At 53.1% G+C, this 23,286-nt stretch overlaps 1 protein-coding gene, 1 long non-coding RNA gene and 1 other non-coding gene across 7 annotated transcripts; 1 reads left to right on the plus strand and 2 right to left on the minus strand.

The window, feature by feature from the left end:
• Positions 1-1,669: 1,669 nt before the first annotated feature.
• Positions 1,670-4,666, minus strand: LOC125411424 (uncharacterized). The gene is made up of 3 exons (XR_007235318.3): positions 4,054-4,666; positions 2,974-3,106; positions 1,670-1,817 (listed from the first exon to the last, which is right to left on the minus strand). It is a non-coding gene; the product is annotated as an uncharacterized LOC125411424 (long non-coding RNA).
• Positions 4,667-4,755: 89 nt separating this feature from the next.
• Positions 4,756-23,086, plus strand: Adora2a (adenosine A2a receptor). 5 transcript variants are annotated; one of them, XM_048451503.3, is made up of 3 exons: positions 4,756-4,912; positions 14,047-14,612; positions 21,333-23,086. In XM_048451503.3, exons 2-3 carry the CDS (start codon positions 14,290-14,292, stop codon positions 22,234-22,236), a joined length of 1,227 nt encoding a protein of 408 aa, XP_048307460.3. In that variant the 5' UTR covers positions 4,756-4,912; positions 14,047-14,289; the 3' UTR covers positions 22,237-23,086. The 5 variants fall into 5 exon arrangements, with proteins under 5 accessions (XP_048307460.3, XP_048307463.3, XP_048307462.3 ...); XM_048451506.3 differs by lacking the exon at positions 4,756-4,912 and adding an exon at positions 5,090-5,208; XM_048451505.3 differs by lacking the exon at positions 4,756-4,912 and adding an exon at positions 5,254-5,416.
• Positions 12,564-12,850, minus strand: LOC146890848 (signal recognition particle RNA). Its single transcript, XR_014998481.2, has one exon.
• Positions 23,087-23,286: the final 200 nt, after the last annotated feature.

Consider the following 23,286-nt stretch of genomic DNA (forward strand, 5'->3'; position numbering starts at 1 on the left):
GGGCTGGACTCTAGGGTCTTCCCAAGTATGGGCTGGACCCTAGGGTCTTCCCAAGGTGGACACCAACTTTTCGAATATGCTGGAGCTGTTCCGACCTCTGTGGGCTCCTACTGTCAAGCATCCTTTAATGTGAGAGAGGCCTGGTGCATCCCCAGGACTGAGGACACAGCACAAGGAGGTGACTTAGGGCCATCTTTGGGGGTGAGAAGAGGCAAACCCTGGCATAAGGAATTGCAGAGCACAGTTGCCTCCCACCGTGGGGCCAGGACAAAGTTGTGGACCCCTCTGCCTTTGGCCTGTCTACAGTACTGCACCAGATGAGCTCCAGCGTGGCACTCCAGGGTCAGCTTCTCGCTGTCCCAATGGTAAGAAATGGATGGTGCGTTTTCTTGTAAAGCTATAGGTCGGGAGGGAATCACCCTCCTGTCTGCCCTGCTTTGGACAATTTGGGCCGCTTCCTCTCACAGTCTTTTTGCCTTTTCAGGGTGTCCCTCTAAGGATGAGTTTAGCCTCTGGCTCACAGGAAGAAAATTGAGCACTTGGGGTGGCTTGGGGTTCTCAAGGGACTTGGCCCAGAGCCCACTAGGTCCATAGTCCCCAGTCTTGGCGTGTCTTGTTCCCTGATGTGGCCCAGCTGGCCCTAGAGCAAACAATGAGGGCCAGAGGCCACACAGGTGCATCCTGGGCAGGAACAAAGGGCTGGGGGTAGGGTGGAGGAGTAGTCTGAGAGTGGAATTCTGGGAAACGACAGAACCCAGCTGGCCCCACACTTCGGTCTGAGGAGCTGGGACCTGGACGTAAGGAAGGGTGGGCAGCTATGACCTTCAAAGACTACCTGAGGTTATGCAGGGAAACCAAAGCCCAGAGCTAGAAACCAGGCAACCGGGGACCAAGCGCGCTGTCAGACAGGATCTGCTAGGAACAGGCTTATACCCTCTGCCTTTGAACCCTTTTCAGGAAGGCCCAGGCTCCTGATTGATCTCCGCACCCGCGAAAAGCCCACATAACTAGAAAGGGAGTCAGACCAAGACCAAAGTGAACCTTTATGGCCTAGGAAGGCCTGAGTCAGCCTCTCATGGCTCAGCACAGCTCTTCCTGGCCATGTGGGCCTATGAAGTTGAAGCCAAGCCAGGCTCTGCCTTACTGTGGTGACCTTAGGGCACAGTTTTTGTGGTGGGTTACTACCCATCAGAACTTAAGGGTGAACTCTAAGGGCGACCGGCTTTACTTTTCTTCAGGCAGGTATTGGAAGGAGGCCTTACTCCTTGGGTAAGACATTGCTGCAGTACACCAGGCAAGACCCTCTAGGGCAGCGTTCCCAACCTTCTTAAAGCTGTGACCCTTTAGTACAGAGTTCTTCATGTTGTAGTGGCCCCCAGCCATAAACTTATTTTTGTTACTACTTAGTAACTGTAATTCTGCTACTGTTAAGAATCAGTGCAAATATCTGCTATGTCCAATGGTTTTAGGTGACCCTTGTGAAAGGATCATTGGGCCCATGAAGGGTCATAACCAACAGGTTGAAAACCACTTCTCTAGAGGACTCCCGGAGTGTAGAGCAACCTCTGCTCTCCACACTATGAGCTACACTACCTGCTACGGTACTGTCCTGTAGCGCCTGCAGTACCAGATGGTACGCGAGCCGGGAACATACACACAGAGACAGAGATACAGGGACACGGGTCCTCCTTGATACAGGAATGCCCACTTTATTGTGTTCGGGGGCAGCTTATACAGTGCTCTGCCCACACCCCCGCTCTCGGGATCTTTCAGCTGCAGCCTCCAGCAGTCACTCCCCTGTCTTGTGCTCAGAGCAGCTGCAAACAGAAAAACAAGTCGTTTTGCTCAGGGCAGCTACAAGCAAGTTGTTCACGGGAAATTCAGGGTCTGGGGGTCCACAGCCCCCAACATCTCCCCTTTTTCTATATAATTAGAACTAACGTTCTTAACTAGCCCGAGTGTGGCACAGATATGATGGAAAAGAGGAGAGCAACTAACTAACCACATGCAAATCCCACAAGAAATCCAACTGCTCTTAAAAGCTGGAAAATGCCCTAGTGAACATGCTCATTCTACGTTCAACATGAGTGATATTAAATGCTGGTGCTGGCTACAAGAGAGTTACAGCAGCCGTCCGGCTGATGGCCATTCCAACTATCGCGAGGAGGGCACAATAGCAGCCGCTCGTGGTGATCCCGAAGTCTTGGCCAGGATGGCTCGGCAGTCATCCTCAAACGCCAGATCCTCCTGCCTCTGCCTCCTTCAGCAAACCCTACTGGCGTGCGCTACCACAACCGACCAGGGCTGCAGGCAGACTCGGGGACCTTTGTGTCTACTGCGCGGGTTCCTCAGGTCCTGTGGGAAAGCCTGCTGCTCGCGCTACAGACTCTTGGGTGTGCAGAGCCGGGAACCACCACCGCCTTCTCGCCGAGCTGCCATCTTCTCCATTCAGGCAGCCCAGCGGGGGCTGAGCAGCTCTGGCTAGCCTTGGCTCCAGCACTTGTTGCCACGCCGATGCTCCTGGCACCACTGCTGTGTCCCCCTTGGCCCCATAACCTCTAGTAAACAATTTGGGGAATTTGGGCATCATTCTCTATACTACTTCCTGCTGTCTATTGGATGAAGTTTCTTTGAGGGTATTCACAGTGACATTTCATGGGGTCTTGGTGCATCAAACGACATTAGCCTGGAATGAATCCACAGGTTCTCATCTTTTGTGAAAACAAAAGCAGAACCTCTTTTCTAAAGCAACAAATCCCTAGACCCATATTTTAAAGTCAAGATACCTTCCTTAGCAGTTCCCAGAATCAAATGTCTCTCTCCAGTCAAAAAAACCAAAAGAAAAGACATAATACACATCCGTGCACATTCCATCTTTTCGAGGCTTGTTATTTCTTTACTCCTTTTAATCTGACTGTCTATACTCTATCTTTAAAGACTTACTCTTTATCTTCCATATGCATATACACATACCCATCTTCAATCCACTCTCACCATTCCCGAGGGTGGTCTCTCAGAATCTCCCTAGTTCCCGTTGTCCCCGAGGGCCTTGTACTGTCTGCCTATACTATGGGAGAATTCAAGTTTGCGAGTCTCGAGCAAGGACCTGGAGATTTAAACACAGAAAGACACACAGATACAGAGAGAGACGGGGACACGGGTCCTCCTTGAGACAAGAATGCCCACTTTATTGTGTTCAGGGGCAGCTTATACAGTGCTTTGCCCATGCCCCAGCTCCCGGGATATTTCAGCTGCAGTCGCCAGAAATCACTCCCGTCTCGTGCTCAGAGCAGCTGCAAACACAGGAAAACAAGTTTTGCTCGGAGCAGCCGCAAGCAAGTTGTTTACAGGAAATTAAGGGTCTGGGGGTCCATAGCCCCCAACACTGGAGGAAGGTGCTGGGCCTTGGAATTGTAAGGGCTGGGAAGAGAAGCAAAAGGAGGAACCCTCCGACCTGGGCAGTAGTTGACTTCTACTTCATGAGTCCCCATAACGCCTTCAGGGCGATTTTCAGGATAGTGTTCCCAGGACATAAGTCCTGGGGGATGGTACTGCTCAGGCATGAGGAGGACCAAAGCAAGGGTGCAGGGTCACAGCTTGAGAACAGGCCTCAGCTTGGTTGTGTCCCCATCCTTAACCCCATGGTACTAGCTGTTGGCAAGTCCCGGGAGGTGGCGAAACCACACGCCTGGAAGGCATATGGCAATGCATGCCGGTGCCAGGGCAGCCCCAGCAACTGGTCCTGCCTGATGATGCCTATGGATTTCTTCACCTGCGATGACAGTACCTCCGTCGCATGTGCTTCTCCAGGGGGTCTCGGGTTTAATTCAGATTGCATGCAGGTCCCTACTCTAACCAGATCTACACATGTGCACACATACACACGCATGCCCACTCTCCACCCTATAGTTGCTGTAACACAAATAGGGCCTGGACTCATCCAATGGAAACAGGAGGCCAGGCTTTGGAGGGATGAGCCCCAGAAAGCGACAATCACCACTATACAGGCAGGCATTTGGCTTCTCCCTGGGCACCTGCACACTCGCTGCCCACCTGTTTCCGTGATGGAGCTGCTTCTGAAGAATTGCGCCTTCCCATCCAGACCTTAGCCCTGGGGTCTAGCCTGGTTCTCAGCAAGCCTCTCCACACTTGCCTCTAGACGACAGTCTGTAGGTTCCAGGAGGTTTCCAGAAAGGCCTTGGCCCTCAATGCCTGGGTGTATGAAGGACTTCTGCTGGGAACAGATGGAGATTCGCAAATCCATCCAGAGACTTGCGTCCAAGGCAGACTTCGTCGTCCAGCCACCTCCAGTAAGAGGAGGGGATTCCCAGCCCAGACTTCTGAAAGTCCTACTTAGTCTGTGGTGCAGACGCAACTCCCTTCTTGCTCTGTAGTGAGGATTGTGGGGAGGAGTCACGGTCCCGTAGGCGGCAGGGGTGAAAGAACAGAAAGGGACCCCGGTCTAAAGTCGGGTGTGGAGCGGTAGCGGGAGTAACATAGCACCAGGGCAGCCTAGCTCCGATAGAAGGCAAAACCGGGAGCCCCAGAGTGGCACAGGCAGCCAGCCTGATGTCTTGTAGAGGAGCCACGGGAGAGGGGTGGGGCGCCAAGGCTTCATGGGTGGGGGCAGTCGGGTGGGGTGGGAGTGGCGCTGGAGGAGGCGGTCAGGGTGCGTGGACCAGAAGCTCCCATACTGTGGCAAGGGGTGCTTTGCTGCCAGACCCATCACGACCTAGCCCTCCCAGAGCTATTTCCTCTGATTCCCGCCTAGGGGCCTCGGTTTCCCCCAGCGGCGGGGCGGGGCGGGAGCAGCGCTAGTTTCAAAGTCGCCTGCAGGGTGCGCCCATGAGCGGCACGGTGAAGCTGGAGCCCGAGCCGCCTCTGAGACGGTGGGAGCCAGCGGAGGAGGCAGGTCAGTCGGGGGCCTGGGTCTGGGGAATTCGGGGTGGGGGGTCGCGGGCCGGCGTCTTGGTGACTGTGGCCGTCGGACTCCGAAGGGCCAGGAGATCTGAGCGGATTAGGACCCTTCCGCTCTTTGGAGCGCCCGCCTCTCCCTCGGACCCTTCCTTCCTGCTGTCGGGAGGAGAGTCCGCGGGTATCAGGGTCCGAGCCTGTCCTGGCTGCCTCGGGAGTGGCCGCAACTGGGTTCCTTGGTGCAGGTCACATCCTAGGAGCCGTGCCTTCGGGGCGGTCCTCAGCGACCGGAAGGTGAGCATGAGCAGGTAGCACGGAAGGGGCTCGAGTAAGGCAGGGCAGCGGGGTGCCATACAGTCAATCGATTAGACCGGCAGGCGACAGACGACGAGCGGCGACGGTCGTCGATTTGTCCGCGGAGGACTGAACCTGCAAGCTCACTAGTCGCTTTAGGGCGCGTCCCTGCCAAAGCTAGGCTGTGGACGTCGAGGCGCGGCCGGAGGTAGGCGGGTCAGACTCCCGGGTAAGGGGTTCAGGCGGGCACCAGTTTACAGCCAGGAAGGCACGGCGAGAGCAGGGGAGTTTGGAACCCGGGGGAGGGGAGCATCCTGTTGACAGTGGTGGCGGGAACCCGACTTAGGACACTGGAGAGGCCAGAGGACAAGAGGGTGGGTGAGCGTCTGAGGCTGCCCGAAGCCGGGGGCAGAAATGGCGGGAACGGTGGCAACTCTCAAGGGTTTGGTAGAAGATGGACAAATGTTCCTCTGCCTTAGGAACATTTAGACTAATTTTGCCAGTCCATACAGAGGGAGCAGCAGGAATTCACAGTGGTCCAGGGCGACAGAAGCAAGTGGTCTCCAGTACTCCTTCTCCCCACAACTGGGGCAGGCAAAGCATGTATTCTCCTGATGGCTGGAAAGGGATTTGGACCCCCCTCCTTACCCACCCAGAGGCCGCGCCTTGTCTCCCTGAGAAAGGAGCCTGCTTTCTGTCCTTCTACCTGGAATGCTCTGCCTCTGCTGCCTGGCTTTCTCTGGACTCCTAGACTCCGCGCGCCTTTCAGAAGGGTGTCACACCCAACCAATCTTGTTCTTGGTGTCAGGATTTTAGGTGTCAGGTGTTTAGGATGATGGTGGAGAGCTTTTGGGAAACACGAGTTTGGGAAGGCCCTGCTTGTTTGGGTCCTCGAGGGCTCCTTAAAAACTGATGGTCTGTGACTATGATGTCAAGATCTCAAAATTCAGCCCTTACATTCTGGAAGTTCCCAGGTTCTCTGGGTTCTGGCGTCTCTTGGGCAAAGCCTAGCTGGTGTGCCCTCTCTCAGAGCTGACCATGCCGATCTCCCTGTTCATGGCTTGAAGTTAGATTAAGGGCAGTTCACTCATGTAGTAAGAGACAAACTTTGGGTCAGGCAGAAGAAGCAGTGACTGATCTCCAGGGCCCTGCAGAAGGACCAAAGATCTTGATGTCCTAACCTGGGTTTTGATCTTGTCCCCTAGATGCGTACTAACTAAGTGGTCTTGGGAAGGCCACTGCCCTGGGAATCCATTTTTCCATCTATAGAGTAATGGTGTTCTTAGAAATGCTGAACACACAGGTATAGAGGAAGAGGGGGAAGATATTCTTTGGCTGGGTATGGGGGGGGGGATAAGTTCAGGGGAAGGGGTGGTGGCAGTAGGGGGTTGTGGTCAGGGAGCTCTGTGCTTAGGTTGGGTAATCCTGGAGGAAGAGGCACAGATTGCTATGAGCGGAGGGAAGTGTGGACAAGCGTTAGCTTGGGAGCAAACATGTGGTATCAAGGTGTCAGATTCTGCAAAATCCAGGACCTGTAAGGGGACGCACAGTCCCTGGTAACTCACTTGCTGCCTGAAATCAGCAGCTCTGGCCTCTGACCTGACCTTTTCTGAGATAGCACACCTCATAGAAGTTACGGTCACCATCTCAGTGTCCTTTTGATACAACCCAACCCCGGGCCCTGCCTACTTTGTGCATATGAGAGTAGAGGGAGAGAAGGCTAGGCAGAGAGGGAGAGAGAGAGAGAGAGGAATGATAGGTAGATAGATAGATGATAGATGGATGACAGGTGATAGATAAATAGATGATAGATAGATAGATAGATAGATAGATAGATAGATAGATGTTGGATGATAGATAAGTAGATAGATGATAGATAAATAGATATTGGATGATAGATGATAGATAGATATTGGATGATAGATGTATGAATGATAGATAGATAGATGATAGATAGATATTGGATGATAGATGATAGATAGATGATAGATAATTAGATATTGGATGATAGATGATAAATAGATATTGGATGATAGATGTATGGATGATAGATAGATAAGATTGATAGATAATAGACAGATAGATAGGCACAGGTAGGAAGGGTTTTGATGAATGTGATGGAGGAGCTGAGGAGGTGGGGCAGATAGACAGATAGATGATGGATGGATGACGGATGGATAGATAGATAGACAGACAGACAGATAGACAGGCACAGTTAGGAAGGGTTTTCATGAACGCAATGGAGGAGCTGAGGTGATGGGAGCATACAGGTGAGGATACTGCTCCAGGCAGGTAACTGAGCCGGTAAAAGAGATTCTCCTCAATTACCATGGTCCCTGGGACACACTGGGGACCACAGAAGGGTAGATCATGACCTGGGGAACTCAGTAGTGATGAGGGAGCAGAGGTGATACAGTGTTTGAGGAACTGCCCTAAGTCCATACTGGACCGTCAATGGGAGGAAAAGATTAGAGGTACAGTAAGGGGACCCTGGAGGCTACTCATGTCCAGAGCAAGGCCCAGACCCTGAAGTGGGTAACAAGGAACCATGAGGTGCAGAGAGGAAGGTCCGAGCCCTGAATCTGGAAGCCATGAGATCCTGCCAGGTGCTAAGCAGAGATGGATTGGGTGGAGGAGAACAGCCGCCCTCACTTTAGCGAGGGATTAGACACGAGGATGACAGGCCCTGTGTGGTGTCCCGGGGCTACCTCTAACTTTATGTGACAGGTCTCTTCCAGAGGCTCGAGCTGGAGGGATCTTTACATTTGTCCTCGCAGTGACCTCTGCGAGCCATGAGCCTTGAGTGGTCCAGTGCATCCCACTCTTTCCCTTCAGCGTCTACGGCTGCATCATCACACCCATATCCTAGGGATATGGATGAGCAGTGGGTTTGTACCCCTCATGTCTAGCATCCAGGCCAGCCCCCTGCCTGGGTTCCACCCAGGGATCCCTTTTCCCTTTTCAGGAGAAACAGTAACTGTCTTCCACTATTTATGGCAGGCACAGGGGTTGAGCCTTTCATATGATGCTCTCACCATAGCTCGTGCTCATGGGAGAAGTCAAGGCACAGTCGGGGGGGGGGGGGGAGTTGTGATGAACATGGCATGGACCCTGCCGCAGGCTGCTCCCACTGCAGGCTGCCCTCCAAGTCCCTATGTAAGGCTTGGATCCCAGAAGGGGTTATATCTGGAGAAGCAACTTGCAATGTGTGAGTAGCCCCTGAGGTGAGGACGGGAACCTGTGGTCTTTCTGGGCACCAGACCTGGACAAGTGGGCATGTCAGGGTCCATTCTAGGACCCTCAGTGGGAGGGAAGGAAGATCTGACCAGTAGCCTTTGAGCGTAAACGAGGGTAACCTGGGTCCTAGCTGGTGATAGAGAAGTTATTTAGAAAGGCAAGCTAGTGCCCCGGCCTCCAGCTGGTTCTCCCTTCCTGCCCACATCCTGTCCCCAGGAACATAACAGCAGCCACACACCCTGGTTGGTAGGGGAAGGACATTCTGGTCACTTACTTGTATTCTTGAGGTTCCAGCCTTTACCAGGTATTAGAATTTGGGTGCTGCACAATTCTGGAGAGACCCAGGAAGGGAAGGGAGGCCCAGACCCTGCAGCATTGGGCAGCCTCAGGAGGCGCCTGTCTTGTTGATTGGTGTGCTAGGGAAGACCTAGTGGGCTCGGGGGGGGGGGGGGGGGGTGTCTTCCTGCAAGTCCAGCTACTGCTGAGTAACTACAGGGATGTGCTTCGGGTGTAAGAGGTACCGGCGCATTCCACCGTGACTCTTGCTTGGTGTCATTCCACGCATCACCCGCTTCCCAAGGACAGCTGTTGAATCTCCTCCATCTAGACTTTGTCTCTGGTTCCTGTAGAAATACCTCGGGATTCTCTTCCATCCCCCACTGCCTCGGGCCTCAGCTGCCTGCAGGGCTGAAATCTATCATGCTCTTTATGACACGCTCTTTATTTTGATTCCTGTTTGTCCTGCCCACGATTTTATGCTGCTTGTTTGTATTTGCTCTGGTGTGCCAGAGAGTTTGCTAGCTTTCATTCTCGTTCACGGCCCTTTGTAAAATACCTGAATTATTACTACATAGGCCGTATCCTCTCCTGTGGGTTTGATACTTTTATTTTCTCTTTCACGGACTTCTTTTTTTTTTTTTTTTTTTTTTTTTTTTTGAGGGAGTGTCATTATGTAGACTGGCCTGGCCTCCAGCTCAGTCACAGAGACCCGCCTATCTCTGCCTCCTGAGTGCTGGGGTTAAAGATGAACGCCACATCTTTTCTTCTTCATAGTCTTGTTTTCTTCTGGCATCTTAAATCTAGTGTGCAGCTCGCCTAAAGTGGGAGATGAGGTCCTGGGGGTCCTGGGCATGGCTTCTAAGTATCTGAATCTCCTAGGTAGCAGCTGTCATTGAAGAATTCCCAGGTTCTTGTCTTTTGAGACCCCTGCAGTAGACTCCAGGACAGCAGGGAGCAAAGGCGGCAGCAGATGGCTCAGCGGTCCCCATGGCACAGAAGGTTAGGTAACTGGTGAACGTTGCCCGTGAGAAAGAGGCAGCCTGGGCACAATGGCACAGGCCTATGTTACAGCACTTAGAGATCAGAAGCAGGAGGATCAAGAGTTCAAGATTATACTTGGCTACATAGCAAGTTTAAGGCCAGCCTGGGCTACAAGTGACCCATCTCACAACAAAACGAAATCGTAAGGCTGGGGTTCTGGGGCCCAGGAAGAAGCCCAGTGCCGCTGCAGTGGCCAGTCCTTGTGTTACTCTGTTCCGTGTGCTTGGCTACACCCCAGAGCAGTGTGTGGAACACTGTCTGGGAGCACGGAGACACGGCCAGCAGGGTCTGGAGCCGCCACCTGGGCATGTGTACACAGAGCCTGGGGTGAGTCAGGAGATATGCAGGTTGGGATTAAGTGGTTTTAATTAAAGTGGCTGGATCAGGGTGGGAGTGAATGGGTGGGAAAAGACAGCATCGAGTCTGACCGCTGGGACCCTAAGGCGTTGTCCCTTCAAGTCTACTGATGTGTGTTCTGTAGCATGTGCCTGTGGTTTACACGGGACAGTTTCTACACCCTGCCCTGTCCCCAGCAAAGGACAATCATAAGGAAATGCAACATTATTAATATTTAATTTCCCCTCTTGGCTAGCAACAGATGACTCAAGGATTAATTCGATGGAGACAAAAGAGAGGGATAGGAAATTGCTAGATCCCGGCTCTGCACGGGCCCCTTTCCCTGGGCCCCCAGGCTTCCGGTGACTCTAGAGCAGTGGTTCTCAACCTTCTTAACGCTGCGACCCTTTACCACAGTTCCTCATGCTGTGGTGACCCCCCCCCAACATAAGATTATTTTCATTGCTACTTTATAACTGTAATTTTGCTCCTGTTAGGAATCGTAGTATAGATAATTACTTAGAGATAGAGGTTTGCTGAAGGGATCGCCTCCCACGGGTTAAGAATCACTGCTCTGGAGGCTTCATGGAGAGGGACGTCGGCTGCTGCATCCCTTAGCGTTCTCCAGAGACTATGCCACCCTCTAACGTCCCTGAGAAAGCGGAGAGTTTTTTCACCTGTTTGGGCTGCAGCTTCTCATCTGAAAAATGGAATTCACCAGGCCAGCCAGAACACAGCTTTCAGGCATTTTCCAAACTCCCAGACAGCACACACAAGTTCCTCAAGGGAGTCCAGTGTAGTCTTGATATTCAGATCCATGGCCATCTGGGGAGCACGGGACTTAACAGTGCAGCAGTGGCTGACATCTCTCAGCCGTGTGTGTGTGTGTGTGTGTGTGTGTGTGTGTGCGCGTGTCCGTGTCTGTCTGTCTGTCTGTCTGTCTAGTCAGTGATACATTAGTAGGTTTGAACTGGCCCAGTGGGAACGTTCATACTACAAAGAAAGGCTACAAGTCAGGGTGCCCTGGCCCTGGGCTATTTTGCCTGCCTATAGCTAGACAGTCTCAGCCTTCCCCTGCAGGGCTCCTCCCTCCTGTCTGTCCTGAGAATGCCTCTGGTTCCACTGGTCTGCTGGACTTGGGGCTGGGGAAAGCACAAATGAAAAGAAGGATTCTGGTTTGGCAGCTGCCCAGGTGGCCCTGGGATCAGAGGAGCTTCCCCTGGGATGCGCTGTGATAGCTGAGGCAGGCTGCAGGAATGCTGAAGGGAGGACAGAGGAAAGGGCCCTGGGACAGGAACCTTTGGCGTGTCCTCAGCCCGTGCAAGGCAGGCCTGGCAGGAGGGCCAGCTGTGTTGAGACTGGAGCGCAGCAGGGTGGCCTCAGGACAGTCAGGGAGGGTGCTGGTGTCCAGAAATATCAAACGCCGACCTAGCACAGAACGTGAGGATCCTTGAGAACTGGGACGACTCGGTCAGGTATCGAGGCTGCTGGGAGAACCTCAGCAAATACAGGCCTGAGTTAGGCCCTTTCCAGGCCAACGTTCTGGAAGCAATGGAGTCAGTGCAGTCACTGGCGGGTCAGCCCTGGCAGTGTGACCATCAGCAGGGCTCTCAGCTCAGGGAAGGAGCTGGCTCACCTTGACAGAAATGTGTTATGTTCCGCTCTTCCCACTGGGGACCTTGAAGATGGAGGGTGTTTAGTGCCTAGGCTGGTTTTCTAGCCGTGGGCTGGTCTAATTCCAGACAGCTTCAGTGCCCATCAAAGCAGATTCCACTAGAGCAGGCCCAAGGGATATGTGGTTACCCTTATTCCCCCCAGAAAATACCAGTTGGGACTCAGGATTCTTGGAAGGCAGTAGCTCTCCAGGGCCTCGCTGGGCCTGGCTGGGCCTGGTTGAGCCTGGTTGGGCCTGGTTGAGCCGACAGAGGGCTGCTGCAGCCCCACACATTGAAAGCTAGAGCCCAAGGTATGAGCTGCTGGTCCTGGGCTTGCTGTGGATCCCTGGTGCCTGCTTCTGTAAACTGTAAGTCATGTGCAAAGAGGGACATGGACCCAGAGGCAGTACACATCCTGGCTCCAGCCATCCTGCTGGGGAGATGCATTAAGAACAACTAGTTGGTCAATGGCTTGTGCAAAGCTAGGACTCATAAGGGCTTAGCTATAGCTGTCTCGGCCTTGCCTCAGGAGCCGTGGTGCCTCTGAGGTAGAAACAGTAATACTGTCGGCTTCTGCAGACTTTGGCCTCCCGTTCCTAGCCTTCTGTATCAGCTTCCCTGCTGGGCAGAAGAGCTTCCACACCTGCACAGCTACAGCCATGTCTCCCCTGGCTCCAGACTGAAGCCCTGGCAACATCACAATAGGGAGCTTGAGGTTTATTTATTGCAGCCCCATCTTCTTGGCCAGAGTCGAGGGGAGAAGTAGGGAAGATGTGTTTCCATGCAGGCACAACCTGAGGTCCCATGAAGGTTCAGAACTGAAGAGGATAGATTGGGAGCGGAGCGATCTCTTGGTTCTTGCCTAGGGGATAGGAGGCTATTGGCCTGCTCCGTTTCTGAACTGGGCCGGTTCACCCCTCCTTAGGCAACCTGGTGGTCCCCCGCTCCCGGGAGGTCACCATATTGATGCCGAACTTAGTGTGGACACCCGATCGGCATAGCACACTACAGCCCAGAACTCCTGGATTCAAGCGATCCTCCTGTCCCAGCCTCCCGAGTAGCTGGGACTACAGGCGTGCGCCACCACGCCCGGCGATAACAGGCTATTGGGAGAGTCCTGCATACACTGAGTTTTGCAAGGTCGGGGAGTAGGACAGAAGTTTGGGCTTGACTGGGACTTGCTACAGAGGGAGCAAGACTTCCAGTTTCTAGGGGTCTCAGCTATTTCTGGGATCTGACGTTGGGGCTCCGGCGTAGTCTTTCCAAATCTGCTATTCTTTTCTCAAGGGGTTATGGATAAGCACAGATATGAGTCCATGGTTGTCATCTGGCACCCAATGGTGTTACACTCTGAGTGGAGAAACTGAGACCCGGAAAAAAAGAGCATTCCTGCCCACAGTCCTCCAGTGGGTCCTCACAGAGCGCCTGTTTTCCTAAAGCCGCGTTCCCAGCAGCAGCTAGGCACAGGGACAGGTGGGAAGAGGCGTGGGAGGAGAGCGGGAGGCGGATCCCTCAGAGAAGGGAAGCAGCCAAAGCGCCTGCCCTGCCCGGGTGTGCAGCCTGCTGGCAGGAGCTCTCGGAGTGGTGGCCTTCACTTGGATCTGCTTTGCCACCTGTGAGGGTAAGAGTGCTTAGGACATAAGGCTCCCGGGTCCCTCCAGAAAGGAACTCCAGGAGTGTCTGAAGAAGTGTTCTGAGTGACAGTGGTGTCCCTCAGGTGGGGATGGTAGTTCCCTGAGGGGATGGAGCAAAATGAGCTGGGCTGGGAGGCTAGCCCAGTGTGAGAAGGTAGATGAGATTTGGGAAGCTCGGTAGGGAGAGAGCTTTGCTGGAGGGAAGGGTCTCACGGGGCTGATCATGGATGCAGGGACCCAGAGGGCAGGCCAGGCTGCCATAGAAGATCTGAAAAGCTACAGAAAAGAGGAGCCAATAGAAACATCATTTTGCCATGGCTTTAACTTGCTTCCATGGAGTCAGCATCTTCAGCTGCTAGTCTGGGCTGGGACGGTGGTAAATGCGGTACCTGAAGCGAGGAAAGTGGCTTGTGGGTAGAGAGTCCTCGCTCTGACTGTTATCCTTCCCGTGTCTGTCCTGAAGAGACTCGGGGAGGACCTGTTCCCCTGAGAAGGGTTGAGTGAAGATCTTGACCAGAATTCTTTGGAACCAGTGAGCTCTTCAGGCCTGTGTCCTGACTGATGGCCACAGATAGGGCAAGATGGGGAGTCATTACTTGTCAGAATCTGGAGTGGCTAGGGTGGCTCAGCCGCTCACTGGTAATCTCTCTTTGCAGGTACTTCGGAAGCCTAAAGTCAAGCGGAGCCCGGCAAGATCCCTTGGAGTAGACATGATTTTAGGAGACGCGGAGTCCTCTGTGAGAAAGCCTGTGACAAACTCTCCCTGGGAACACTCGTGGCTCTTATGAGGAAAGGGCTGCGAGACCTGAGTAGGTGGTCGGCGGGGCTGCAGCTATGGACCGAGAGCTGGCCCAGACCCGCATCCTTGCTGAGCCTGCCCAAGTGTGGCTGCTCTCACCATGGTCTCCTCGGTGTACATCATGGTGGAGCTGGCCATCGCTGTGCTGGCCGTCCTGGGCAACGTGCTTGTGTGCTGGGCCGTGTGGATCAACAGCAACCTACAGAATGTCACCAACTACTTTGTGGTGTCACTGGCGGCGGCTGACATTGCAGTGGGTGTGCTCGCCATCCCCTTCGCCATCACCATCAGCACCGGCTTCTGCGCTGCCTGCCACGGCTGCCTCTTCTTCGCCTGCTTCGTCCTGGTTCTCACTCAGAGCTCCATCTTCAGCCTCTTGGCCATTGCCATTGACCGCTACATCGCCATCCGCATCCCACTCCGGTGAGCCAGGGCTTGCACATCTGTGGGCACAAAGGACAGGCCTCTGGGTCTTGGTCTGATTTTTTGATAGAACTGGAGGTGGCCGTACCTGTCCGGCTTATCCCCCTATAGGTACAGGTTACCCTGGCCTCTCCCCAGGTCCCATGCTGAGGGTGTCTACAGGCAGCTGTGTATGGCTCCTGTCAGATGAGGGTGGCCTGGCTCTGATACTGCATGCTGCTGTGTGTGAGCTAGTCGCCATACCTCTAAGCGTGATCTGAGGAGGGTGGGGAACCATGGGAAACCACAGAGCCCTAGCTAGGAACCCGCCTCTGCCACCACCAGCCTTCCCCCGGTGTGTGCTTTAGAAGAGTGACCCAGAGAGGGGAAGTGACTTGGCCAAATGCCACAGTGAGTCATTTGGACTTCTATGCAAATTACGTTGCTCTTAAGTCTGAGAGGACTCTGCCTGCTTTAGGAGCTGGCTGTGTGGCGGGGGTTTTCTGGTGATTCTGTTGTGACGTGACTTCAGCCAAGTGTTGTGTAAGGAAGATCTGCCCAGAGGCCTCTTCCCAGCCACCCTGTAGATAACCCAGACTCTCCCAGGGACTGTACCTCTGTTCTTCCTACCAGAGCTCGGTCCTGTAGCAAGGGTGGCTGCAGGCCCTGAGGAAGGATTCCCTGAAGGGAGACTACAATGTATAACCCCCAGAGTGAGCTTTTCCTACTCACCCACAAAGGAAGCGTCAGTAACTTTACTGTGGGCTGAAGGCAGCCAGCAATAAGGACCAGGCTTGTGAATGGTGAAAACTCAGGGTCAGAGGCAAGAGGGCCTTTAGAGGTCATTTCCTTCCTCTCATCTTCTGGATGGAAAAAAGAGGCTCTGAGAAGGGGGCTGACTCTCTCGCTGCCATCCAAGGAGGGGATGGCAGAGTCCAGGGAGAAGTGTAATCCGCCATCATGGTGACACCAGGCTTCAGGGACCGCCCCGGGTGACTCGGTGGTGTCCTGGACAGTACATCACCCAGCTGTTGCTATAATCTGAGCCCTGAGGGAGAAGCGAACACCCATGCTAGGTTACTCGAAAGGATGGGGCCTGTGCCTTGTGTTGCCTTAAAGACTCCGTCAAAAGGGACTCAGCCAGACATGGTAGCAAGCACACACACAGACTTGTATCTGGGAACTTGGCAAAAGCTACAGTCAAAGCTTGATGAGTCGCAGGCCAGCCAGGAGTCTGCCTGAAGACCCCTGTTCAAAGAAAAGAAAAGAAATAATCAAAAATGAAGGGGGAGGAACTTCCGGCTAGCTCTATGAAGGGATGTAGTTAAAGGTCGCCTGTGGGGACAGCCTGTCCCGTTGCCTCCATCCCATTTCTTAAGTAGACCAAGGTCTAGGTTCCTGCAGTGACAAATTAGAACATAGAGGCCTAGGGGGAATCTACATGTGGGTCCCCAAGGTGTCGATGGCACCTACCCTCTACCCTGAGAGTCTCCGGTGGTCAGTGGCATTGGCCCTGGGAGTGGGGCTCAGCCATGCAGTAGTAGGTCACCAGGAGGAGCAATAGCTTAACGTTCTCTCTTTTCCAACTCCGAGGAGCAGCATAGTTGGGAAGATGAGGCTGGCTAGTCTCGGTTTAAAGGCTTCGGCTGGCTCTCCTCTGCTTGGTCTCTCTCTGTCTTTGTCTTCTCAGCATCAAGAGACTGAATCCCTGAAATGGGATGGGATGAGGTGTGTGCCTGTAGGATGCTAGCCGCCCTATGCTGGCCTGTTTTCTCAGGTGTGGACAAGAAGACACATTTCTTTGTTGTCCCTCTGAGCTCGTAAAGAAAGGTCTGCGGCTTCAGTACATGGGCAGAAATGACTAGGCTGGGCGGGGTAACGGGGGGAAGGATGTGGCTCTTTTAAAGTGAGATGGAGGCTTGGAGCCAACAGCCTATGCCCCTCTGCTGTTGCATCCCTGACCCCCAGGACCTCCTGACCTCCGTTTCACTTAGACCTTGGGTCATCTGAGCTCTGAGTGGGGCTTCCAAAAGCACAGGCTGGTCTCGGCCAGGAGCCGATAGGTCTGAAGATGCCCACCCACTGAGGATACTCATCTTGCCTATGGGCAGATGGAGTTTTGATACAGTATATCCTTTGAGCATCCTGGTCCAGCTTTTCAACCAGAGCAGATGACATGACCCTTGTGGGAGACCAGAGCCACGAAAGGACATCCCTGTATCTCTCAATCTGGATAGACTCTAGAGCCTGCCCCTGTGTTTCTGGCTAGTGAGCCCCTTCACTTTGCTATCCCTTGCAGTTTCTGGTTATTGAGAATGTGGAGAAATCTGTATAGCAAGGTATCTGAGAGCAAGCCGAGCATGATAGGGACACAGAGGACACCAGAGGACCAGGCATGGCGGGGGGGGGAGTTTCTAGATAGGGAGCAGGGACCAGGCATGCAGGGTTTCTGGAAGGGACCAGGGGACCAGGCATGAGAGGGATCTGGAGGGGACCAGAGGATCAGGCATGAGGGGGATCTGAAAAGGACAAGGGGACCAGGCGCAAGAGGGATCTGGAGAGGACTAGGCACCCTTGGTTAGCTCTGGAGATGTTCTTTAGCTTGGACTCTCATTTTCTTCCCTTCACAGCCAGGAATCCAGCCTCTTCTAAGGTGCGTCTTGTCGTATTGGCAAGGTCCATAGGCTCTAGCCTTTGATGGAGGCTTAGTCCCAAGCTTGCACCGGGCACCAGGAATTGGAATGATCAGTTCTCTCCTTCCTGAGTGTAGGGACCCTGTTCAATTAAGGCAGGGTCTCTTGGGTGATAAAGAAAAGGGGTCAGTGGCAGAGACGAAGTTCTGTCCCTGTAAAGAATGAAAAGCGAGGTGTAAGAGACCAGGCTTCCTCTCCTAGGGACCCTTCACACCCCCGTCTGCAAGTCTCACATTGGCCTCTGGGGCTCTCAGCCCCAAAGAACACGGGCCAAAGTACACACAGGAAATCAGTTGGTGCAAGACCTGAAGTCTTATACAATACACTTCTCTATTTCCAAAAAGGCATGAAGGCCAGGCATGTGCACAGTGCTGAGAGTGTTTATGTAGCACACCTAAGGTCTTCAGCTATATCGCTAGCACCACAAAAGGGAAATAAAGAAGAAGGCTTTCCATTTGGCCACGAGTCCCTGCTGGCTTGGCTCAGTGTTCAGTGGTAGAATACTAGTTGCTTAACATATTGTGAAACCCTGACTCTGTTCTTTCCTCCACGAGGGTGCTGGTGAGGGTGCAGAATTGTGCCCTGAAGGAAGTCTTGCCGTGTTGGTGTTACAGGGTGTGCATGGTCTTGGTAGGTAAAGTGGAGGGGGGTGTCCAGAGGGTAAAACCCTGCCAAAGGTCCCCAAGGAAGGAGTAAGCGAGGCAGGTGTGGTGTGCGGCTGATTTAGGCTGGTCTCTGCCTATGGAGGGATTTTGAGTTACTTCTTTGGGCAAGAGGCTCTTCAATTCTTAGGTCGTTGCCCCTTAAGGTGATTTAGAAAATCCTACCTTCTCTCCAGTGTGGCGAATACACATGGAAACTCCACCTGGAATTGTGGGTATGTTCTGGCGCCACGGGGTGGGCCCCCAGGATGGGGAATGAGGATGGTCAGGGGAGGGCAGCTTCTACAGGTTGGAAGATGTAGGGATGCAGAGGCCACTTGAAAATAGGGTTGCTGGAGACTCTGGCACCCACACCCTCTATCTCTGAGGCTCCCTGGAAGGACTCCATGTCGTACTAGACAGCCTGGACATCATTATGGCTGCACGGAACGTATTTATCCAGAAAGCCCAGATGAGACTGTGTTAGTCACAGCTACAGGCCAGGATGTACCTTGAGACATCTAGAATCTGTTCGTGATTCCATTTGGGTCCTGATGCTGTTCTAGACCTCGGACTTTAGCCCTATGACCTTGAATTCTTGATTCTCCTGCCTCTATTTCCAAGTGCTGGAAATATGAGCATGGGGTCCTATTTGGTATGTGTGTGTGTGTTTAAAAAAAAATAATGCTTACATGTGCTTAAACATTCAAGAAGACCAAAGGTCATATAACCAAATGTCTCCGAGCCCCTCAGTACATTGCCAACATAGGAAAGTACATCTTACGCATTGGATTCTGTCCCCATGGGGGCTTTCTTTCTAGAATGCGGGGGAAGATTTCCCCTTGTGGGTTCCCTGCCTGTAAAAGTAAACTGGACAAACCAGGGATTTCCATGGTGTATTCCCAGAAGCTCTCAGCCCTGGCCGTGCCTCCAACAACATTGTTAGCTCAGAAGCTCTACTCACTACCACCTTTCTAACTCCCTGGACAGGGTCAAGAAGCCCTGTTCTGAGAATCGTTTGAAAGTCACGCGGTGGGAGACCCTACCCCATTCCCAGAAGCCCATCAGTCTCCCACGCAGCCCATTTCTCCGAACAGCGGCTGAATAGCTCTGATCCACCCTGAGCCACAGCGTGGCCCCCTGGGGTTTCCAGCCACTACATTCAGCATCTTGCCCTTATGGAGCAGTGGCGATACATCTAGAATTCTTAGTTTCAGTTTATAAAGGAGGAAATTGAGGCCCAGAGAGGAGAAGTGACGCAGCATTCCTTGCTTACAGGAATGTACCAGTACTAGGACCCAGGAAGGGTGCGCTTGTCCCAGGAAAGATGTGAACAGTAACACAGCTTTACAAGATCCCATGAGGATCATGTAAAACACTGTTGAGGGCCTGGCACAGAGTAAGTATGTATCAGATGGGGTGGGGGCCCTAGGACTTCGTGTTTGAGCCTCCAGATAGGCACACATACAGTGCTTGGTCTGTGATGCTTGGTGGGCAGAGTAAGCCTGTGACCCTCCCGCAGAGGCCCTGTTGCAGGTGACCAAGGGCCCCACTCGGCGGACCTGTGAAGCTCCTGAGAACGTGCCTGACAGTTACTGTCTAGGTTCTGAATTGACAGGGTTGGAGTGATAGATCAGAGGGAGAACTCTTGCCTCTCATATGCAGGGCCTTGGATTTGATCCCCAGCACCATGGCAGAAGAGACTGTAAAAAATCCTGAGAAATTCATCCGGGCTTCAGTTGCCCCAGTGCCTAGGAATGTTCACGGGAAGTCCCTGTGTCTCTTTGGGTCTCAGTTTCAGCTTCCCCTAAAACAGAGGAACAGATTAGAAAAGTGGTCATAAACTACTAGGGATCTATCTATCTATCTATCTATCTATCTATCTATCCATCTATCCATCCATCCATCTATCATATATCTATCATCTATCTTATCTATCTCTTATCTATCTATCTATCAGCAACATTTAAAATGGGAGATATTTTTGCCTCAAAAATAAATCAATCCTCCGGTCCTTCTTGAGATCTAGCAACACTGGGTATACATTTTCCTTCTTTCCTTCTTTCTCTCTCTCTTTCTCTCCTCCTTCCTTCCTTTCTTTCTTTCTTTTTTATGATGCTTGAACTTAGGGCGTCACACATGTGAGGTAAGTTCTTTAACTCTGGGCATACATGCTGCATCGTGATGAAGATAGGGCAACCACATACCAGCTTTCCTCCTATGTCTGATATCAGTAGGTGCCTGTGTCTGCCACCCATAAGCCTTTCTGGAGCTGCTTTTAATCTGGACTCAATAAGCGTATGTGTTCTCCTTGTTACCTGCTGTAGGCCCCTGTCCCCCAGCTGGCAGTGCAGAGGTTAAGTGCAGGAGAATCCTACTCTAAGTGGGCTCCCGGCCTAGATGAGGCAGGAAACTTCTCCAAGGTGTCTAGCCTGAATCTGAAGCGTGAAAGTTCCACTCGGCACCACTGCAAGTGGGCAAGATCGTCTTGTTTGGCCAGAATCGAAACCATTAGATTTATTCCTTAGAGGCTACCAAAGCTCCTTTTTATCAGTCGGAGACCCTTACTGAACAGCAGCTGAATGGCTCTGATCCACCCTGAGCCACAGAGTGCCTCCCTTCTTTCTCTAAAATTATCATGTATTTCCGATGGAGCGGAGTCTACTTTCTGGTGGACAAATCAAGCCATGCCCCCCACACCCCCACCCCGGGGCTGGTAATCAGCACAAGGATATTTTCATTTGGCCCTCAGGCAGATAACTGCCTTATTTCACACCCCATTCAATACCTCTTGATTATTAAGAGTGCCAGGAAAATGTGAAGACATAATTGTCTCGCTTCCACCGAGAGGATTGTGGGTGGGTTTGGAGGGCAGGGGGGGATGATACCTCATTTGGCCTGGGATTTCTGCTCTTCCTCCATGACCCGGACAGCCTTTTCTTGAGGCCAGTGGAGATTCAAGTCCAATGGGGAAGGACAAGCATGGAGTATAAGTGGCTCTTCTGCCCCCACCCTGCACAGAACTAGTTCTCTAAAGAAAATCATGTTATCGAAGGAACCACGATTAACCAAACAGAACAAACAGCACTTGCCCCCTAAGATCACCTATTTCTCTCAAGCCAAACTCCAGCTGAATCTCATACCTAAGACTCATAACACCCGAACATTTGTGGGATTGCCTCCATGTCCTGGATGTCCACTTCCCATTACATCCCTACAGCTGTGATAAGGACGAGCCCGGCCCCTCACCTAAAAGAGATACCACTGAGGCTAGGAGGAGGAAGTGCTCAGTGAAGACCCTATAAGCGAAAGCGACAGGAACCATTAGGGTTTCTGTGGGCTTCTTAGCTTGCGGCCCCGCTAGACCTTTGCTCGTCAGGCCTCTAATGCCAGTCCTCTCTCTCCAGGTACAACGGCTTGGTGACAGGTATGAGGGCAAAGGGCATCATTGCAATTTGTTGGGTGCTGTCGTTCGCCATCGGCCTGACCCCCATGCTGGGCTGGAACAGCTGCGGTCAGCTCAAGGACGGCCAGAACTACACACAGGACTGCGGCGAGGGCCAGGTGGCCTGCCTGTTCGAGGACGTGGTGCCCATGAACTACATGGTATACTACAACTTCTTCGCTTTCGTCTTACTGCCCCTGCTGCTCATGCTGGGCATCTACTTGCGGATTTTTCTGGCAGCCCGGAGACAGCTGAAGCAGATGGAAAGCCAACCCCTGCCAGGGGAGCGGACCCGGTCCACGCTGCAGAAGGAGGTCCATGCTGCCAAGTCCCTCGCCATCATCGTGGGGCTCTTTGCCCTCTGCTGGCTGCCACTCCACATCATCAACTGCTTCACTTTCTTCTGCCCCTCGTGCCAGCACGCCCCTCCGTGGCTCATGTACCTGGCCATCATCCTCTCGCACAGCAATTCAGTCGTCAACCCCTTCATTTACGCCTACAGGATCCGTGAGTTCCGCCAGACCTTCCGGAAGATCATCCGCACCCACGTCCTGAGGCGGCAGGAACCCTTCAAGGCAGGGGGTTCCGGTGCCTGGGCCTTGACGTCTCACGGCACTGAGGGAGAACAGGTCAGCCTCCGCCTCAATGGCCACCCCTTGGGGGTGTGGGCCAATGGCAGTGCCCCCCATTCTGGACGGCGGCCCAACGGCTACACCCTGGGGCTGGCGAGTGGAGGGAGTTCCCAAGGGTCTCCCGGGGTTGTGGAGCATCAGGAAGGTGGCCCAGAGCATCCTGGCCTAAGGGAGCAACTGGCCGAGGGCAGAGTAGGAACGTCCTCGTGGTCCACAGAGTTTGCCCCTTCCTGAGGGAAAGACATCTTTATCTTTTTGGTTGGCTGGACCAATCTCACTGAGAGAAGACAAAGAAGACCATGCCAGGAAACACACTGAGCATCTGGTCCCCACTTTGGACTAAGAAGAAGGAGCATCGAGCTGGAGCAGCATGAAGCCCAGTAAGAAAGGCCTGGGGTGGAGGAAGCAGATGCCTCGTGTTGTGGGGCCCTGTGTTAGGCCCGAGTTAGAGCAACGTCAGCGTCTTCGAAGGCAAGGCCCAGTTCCCCCACTCCAGAAGCATCAGAAAGTCCTATCTTGTCTCTGTAGAGCAGCTGTGGCCTGGGACTGGCCTGACCTGATGTTGGGGTATGGCTGCTTCAGGCCTCCCGCCATAGTACACTACCCTCCCCAGACCGTCTCGGGCTCAGGGAGCTGCTGGCCTGGAAGTTGGCACTTGACTACTTTTTTTTTTTTTTCCAGAAGATGAAAATGTGAGGAAACCCTTTCTATTTTATTGACGTCCCCTCTCTGGCTGCTGGATCTGTCCTGGATCCTGCCCGTATCCCGAGGAGTCACAGGCAACCCTCTCGGGCTGCCACAAGCTGCCATGCACTTAGTCATAGGGCCATCTCGGGGCAGCAAAGCTGGGCTTGAAGGCAGGAACTGCAAAGGGAATGGTGCCAGAGTGTGGGCTCTCAGGTCCCACGAGAGAGAGGTTAGAGCCGTCGAGCCAAGGACCTGAGCCTGGGAGGCTCAGAGCTGCCCCGTCAGAGGCCCTGTCTACTGCCTTTCCTCCTGGAGGGACTGATTTCTTTGTTTTTGTTTGTGGTTTTTTTTTTTCCTGAGATAAAATAAAATGAGCCACACTCGTGTTTTAAATTTGTCCGCGAAGAATGATGTCTGAGTTCTTTTCTCGATATCCTAGGCAGGCCTGATGCACACACGTGGGCTCATGCGATTACGCGTGAGAGAATGTGTATATGGACAGACAGACAAAAGCTACATTGCTCATCCTGGGGATTTTCCAGGCTCCTATTCTCCAAGGGGACAGGCTGCCCGGGTACACCAGAATCCAAGTGTCTG

The sequence above is a fragment of the Myodes glareolus genome, chromosome 18, assembly GCF_982192425.1.
Source record: "Myodes glareolus chromosome 18, mMyoGla1.1, whole genome shotgun sequence".
NCBI classification, from domain to species: domain Eukaryota; kingdom Metazoa; phylum Chordata; class Mammalia; order Rodentia; family Cricetidae; genus Myodes; species Myodes glareolus.